The following is a 4,984-nucleotide window of genomic DNA, read 5'->3' on the forward strand; positions in this document are numbered from 1 at the left end:
ACCAATCTTGGACATAATGTTAGTGTGCATAATTTTGTGCAACTAAAATCATATATATTGATCGTAATAAGTTCCAATGGAAACAACATTGAGCCTAGAAAATGCACTTATGTGGAACTCAGTGCACTCTAATTGACAATCAATCATAGAAGACAACCATCATTTACTGTTTTAACTACTAACATCTACTCGTAAGGGGCAAGCAATGAATTCCATCTAGTGACACAGATAATTTTAGACAACATGCAAGAGGGTTGCATCCATGCGACTTAGAAAGCACGATGTGACCACTTTGTTTGATGGAGGTTGATGGGACTATAGTTATGACTTGTATGAATATGAGAAATACGGAAAAACTTTCAAAGCATATTTGAAGGAAGTAAATGTTTTGAACTTGGAAGTGTACTTCAAAACTTTCCCTCAAAAATATCAAAAGAAACACAAACTACATTCATTACACTTGGACTTCATGAATTTAGTCATTACACCGATCTTAAATTTCTTGTGTATTAATTTATAGGGATCAACGGCTCGGCTCAAGCCTAAACCGTTTTGCTAAACAGGCTTAGCGGCTCGGCTCAAGCCTAAACCGTTTTGCTAAACAGGCTTAGCGGCTCGGCTTGAGCCTGGCCAAACCGGTTCAAACCGGTTAAGCCGTTTATGATTTAATAATTAGGTTAGACAAACAAAAACGTAAAGGTTAGAAATTAGAGAGACAGACTGACTGAGAGGAAGCCATAGTCATAGCCATAGCCATAGCCACAGCCGCATAGACGTGAGAGAGAGAGAGAGAGAGAGAGAGGGAGAGGGAGCCTGCATACGACACAGTGGACGACGACGAACTCCTGCTGCCTACATGCCTTCAGGTAATCACTGTCACTGTTTTAATCATTGATTCCCTGATTCACAATTATATAGACTAGTGGTGCATGATCGATGCAGGTCTTAAAATGGGAGGTTCTAATCTTCATATACTTGCATAAAAAAGGTACACAAACAGAACTTTGATAACAACCATGACAATCTTGTTGCATTTCGTCAAGAAAAGGAGTTGTGCACCATGAACATGTTGCCTTTGGTAAGGGAACAACGAAGTGATCGTCAAGGCAATTAAGATAATTTATTAAAGAAATAGAAAATTAAGCTGTAGCTCTCAGATGCAATGTAGATACAAATTTGGCCATGATTGGAAATTTGGATACACACCCGTAGTTTTTTGCTTTATACTAAAACAAAAACAATTGAGGTGATTGGATATATACAAGATGTATACAAGTTGCTGTGAGGAGTTTGTTGTATTAGCATGCTTCTTATAATCATCCCTTCATCTACTTTGATATTTGGTGACCTAATATATGATTTTGTCTCATTACATACAATGTTTTTTTATTTAACAAAGTACAGCTATGGCCAGAGCCCATCCCTGCAGGCCTCCACCATTTCCACCATTGCTGCTACCGTGGCCCCGCTTCTTCTCAGCCAACATACCTGGCATGACCAGGAAGCGGAAGGAGAAAGACTATGAACGCCTTGTTGACCTCGACAAACCTTACAAGAAGATGATGGCATTGAAGGACCTCCTGCTCAAAGAACCCGAGAATGTGCTCTCTCTAGCTGAGCTTGACCGGTGCCGCTCTCCTTCCAGAGATCGGTTCAGGAGCATCATCGTCAAGCACCCTGGCTTCTTCAAGCTTTACAAAGATGAAGATCAGAACCTTTGGTGTGGCTTTCAACCACATGCTCAGCTGCTCGTGGAACGAGAGCAGGCGTTGAGGAGAAGATATGAGTCTATCTCCGTGCAGAATCTTAGAAAACTTCTGATGATGTCGGTAAATAGACGTCTCAGGGTGCCAAAGATAGCACAGTTGCGTAAAGACTTGGGTTTTCCTGTCGATTTTCATTCCAGGCTAGTATATTCTTATCCGCAGTACTTTAGGGTTGTAGAGGAGCCCAAGTGCAATGGGAATGAAGACGGACCACTTCTTGAGCTCACATCATGGGATCCTTCTCTAGCAATCACAAGTTTGGAGGTTAGAGCTAGAGAGAGAGGCGAACTTAATTCTGAAGGGGAGCCCTTGTTTAAGATGTGTGTTTCACAGTCCCTTAAGCTGTCAGAAAAGCAGCAGGAAGGTATGGCTAGATTTCAAGAGAGACCTTTCATTTCGCCTTATGCTGATACAAAGGACTTCAATGCCAATACATTGGAGTTTGAGAAACGTCAGGTAGCTTTGGTGCATGAGATCTTGAGCATGACTTTGGAGAAGAAGATATTGTTTGACTACCTCACTCACTTCAGGAAAGAGTATAGATTACCTCAAAACCTTCTGGCCATGGTTATTCGCCACCATTCGATATTCTACATGTCGAGAAAAGGTGGCCGGTTTGTCGTTTTTCTGAAAGAGGCTTATGATGGGACTAATTTGGTTCACAAGAATGAATGGATACTTCTCAAAGAGGAGTATGCTGGCCTAATGGATGGTAAAAAGCCTCCAAGATCCGAAGAAAACAGGTTTATAGAGAGAAGTACTTGTTTACATAAGAACAATTATAATGTTGCAAGCACAGGAGTGTTGTCAGCTGAGGATGAAGATGCTGAACTTGATGCCCTAGTGGGCCTCCTTAAGAATATCAAGGAAGAAGATGTAGATCATCACTAGACTACATTGGTAAGATCTTCTTTATGTTTTATTTTTCTCTCTTTTTGCTGTAAAAACTCATTTCTATCTATTGTCAAAGGAAGCTTTTGAAAGTTCAGAGTTACAAATGTGTTTGTAAACTAAAAATCTGATGAACTCTTTACCAGATTGAAAAAACACAGTGCTGTAAAGCTTTAAAGTGACCAAAATTGCACGAACTTACTGGTTATTCGTTGGAGGCTTGGAAGTTATCATCCTCAAGCCTTTTGGGATGAACACGAACTTACTGGTTATTCCACACTAAGCTGAATCACATCTGAAACTGAAGATAAGTTGGTCATGTGCCAGAATGTCACTTCAAAACAAAAGTCATGCAATAAGTGCCACCTCAACCAAGGGCATCTTGTGATCAAGGGAATATTGCAAATGCCTTTAGCCAGGAGGGGAATCTTCAGGTGACAAATATGAATTACAGACGTTTAGAACTATGGGAAGTCATGACGAACTAATTATGCCATGCGCAATGACAGATGGTTATCATCATTCCTTACTATGTAGAACTGAGTATACATGTCAACTTATGTGCCTGATTTTGCTGCTTAGCCATTTGCTCAATGGACAAAATCCTCCAGATACATATCCATATTGATTTCCTTAGGATTTCCCTGTGGAAACCAGTCATCTTCCTTTTCTAATTTCATATGAATATGAAAGGAACCTTCGTATTCATGCATTGTAGCTACAGTTTTGGCCAAAACATTGGCTAATAAACCTCGTTCTGTATAATCTATTCTTGAGTCAGAGATAAGTAGTTAAAGCACTTCTCCACTGATTGGCTAACTTCATACTGTAAAATGTATACACAATTTTGTCCAAAGTATTGGCAAGGAAACCTTGTTCTGCATAATATATTAAATGAGTCAGAGACAAGTGGTCAAAGCACTGGTGGGCTAACATGATACTGTAAATGAATATATAGAGGTATAGACAAAGTATGTCCTGTAGAATGGAAAAAGCAGTTGTGGTGGTAACTGCTGAAGAAGAAATACCAATGAAATGAAAAGTGTGTTGAATTTTCATCTCAGCTGGTCATCATGAGGTGGATGTTCTCTAAGTCTTGTCTCTTTACTGATGTGAAAGAGGCACTTTGCAACTTCAGAAGGCTCAAACAGATGCATCTGCATTCAGATTCTCATGCAAATGTGTGAATTGGTCATGTAAGATGATGTCACAGCAGGTAAGATTTCAATTGGTCATCATCTACCTTGACTCCTTCACTGGGATTATCCACATTGTCTGCAAATATTGAGTGTATATGATCGCCATAGCCATGCCATATATTTGTTCTGCCTATAAAAATCTCATCTTGATTGTGCTATGAACTCTTCTAGTTGGTCAATGTATAGATGGAAAAGAGTAGGTGATACATGACATCCTTGTTTCACTGCCACAGGGCTTATAATGAAGCCATTATTCTTCAATCTCCATCTCACTTGCTGAAACTATGTATACGTGGCATTAGAATGAAGAAGGGAGAAAGAGAAACAATAGGCGTTTCTCTGCTGCTCACTGAAGCAGCAGAGAAAGAGGGAAGAGCAGCCGACTTCCAAAGACTTCGTTCTGGCTGGTACCATATCAGAAGAAACTCTTATGTTCGGAATGCTCCTCATCTGGAGGAGAGTTATTCGACTGCTTGACAGATCCATGTTAGTGCTCTTAATGGATGAGGTGGCTTTACAATATGAAAAAATTCTTAAGATGGTTTTACAAGCATGAACCACATGACTATTCTGTATGGGGTGATACATGGTAAGGGAATGTGGAATTTGATGTGTGTTGGTGTGGTGGAATGTTGCTGTGATGAAGTAAACTAATTCTGTTTGGGTGTCTGTGCAGCTCAGACAATGTGACTGATGATCTCCATGAAGTGGTGTTGGTATGGCTCATATGCACTAAATCTTTTGTTAAATTAACTTTCCTTGGCTTGCTCAATCACAACTCCGGGTGGTTTACCCCTTGCTACAGACCTCAAGTATGGCTTAACTAACAAAGTTTGTCATCCCTAGATAAGAACATCAATCATGTGCCTCAGTTTCATCAATCTTTTGAGAAGCTCAAGGAATGATCTTTGTATTAGGCAATGTAATCGAAGTCTTTTGTGTGTGGAGAAATACCTTGTTCTTGTTCTTTTCATCATCTTATAGAGATTTTTAGTATCGGTTGGGTGAGTTTTTGATGATTGGCTCATTGTAGTCACCATTTCGATTTGGGTGTCTGAATGCCACTGACGCAGCCAGATGTGGGATGAAGTCTTTGCCATGTATCATCAATGACAACATGACGAATAG

At 40.0% G+C, this 4,984-nt stretch overlaps 1 protein-coding gene across 3 annotated transcripts; it reads left to right on the forward strand.

Moving 5' to 3' along the window:
• Positions 1–760: 760 nt before the first annotated feature.
• LOC147858849 (protein WHAT'S THIS FACTOR 1 homolog, chloroplastic-like) lies at positions 761–3,426 on the forward strand. Of its 3 annotated transcripts, none has more exons than XM_087326019.1 (3): positions 761–866; positions 1,405–2,666; positions 2,804–3,426. In XM_087326019.1, exons 1-2 carry the CDS (start codon positions 857–859, stop codon positions 2,655–2,657), a joined length of 1,263 nt encoding a protein of 420 aa, XP_087182145.1. In that variant the 5' UTR covers positions 761–856; the 3' UTR covers positions 2,658–2,666; positions 2,804–3,426. The 3 variants fall into 3 exon arrangements, with proteins under 3 accessions (XP_087182145.1, XP_087182146.1, XP_087182147.1); XM_087326020.1 differs by having other exon boundaries at positions 770–866; positions 1,400–2,666; XM_087326021.1 differs by having other exon boundaries at positions 788–866; positions 1,415–2,666.
• Positions 3,427–4,984: the final 1,558 nt, after the last annotated feature.

The sequence above is a fragment of the Azolla caroliniana genome, unplaced genomic scaffold (assembly GCF_043228905.1).
Source record: "Azolla caroliniana isolate FFs.n. ecotype wild unplaced genomic scaffold, voAzoCaro1.0.p SCAF_10, whole genome shotgun sequence".
Taxonomy (NCBI): domain Eukaryota; kingdom Viridiplantae; phylum Streptophyta; class Polypodiopsida; order Salviniales; family Salviniaceae; genus Azolla; species Azolla caroliniana.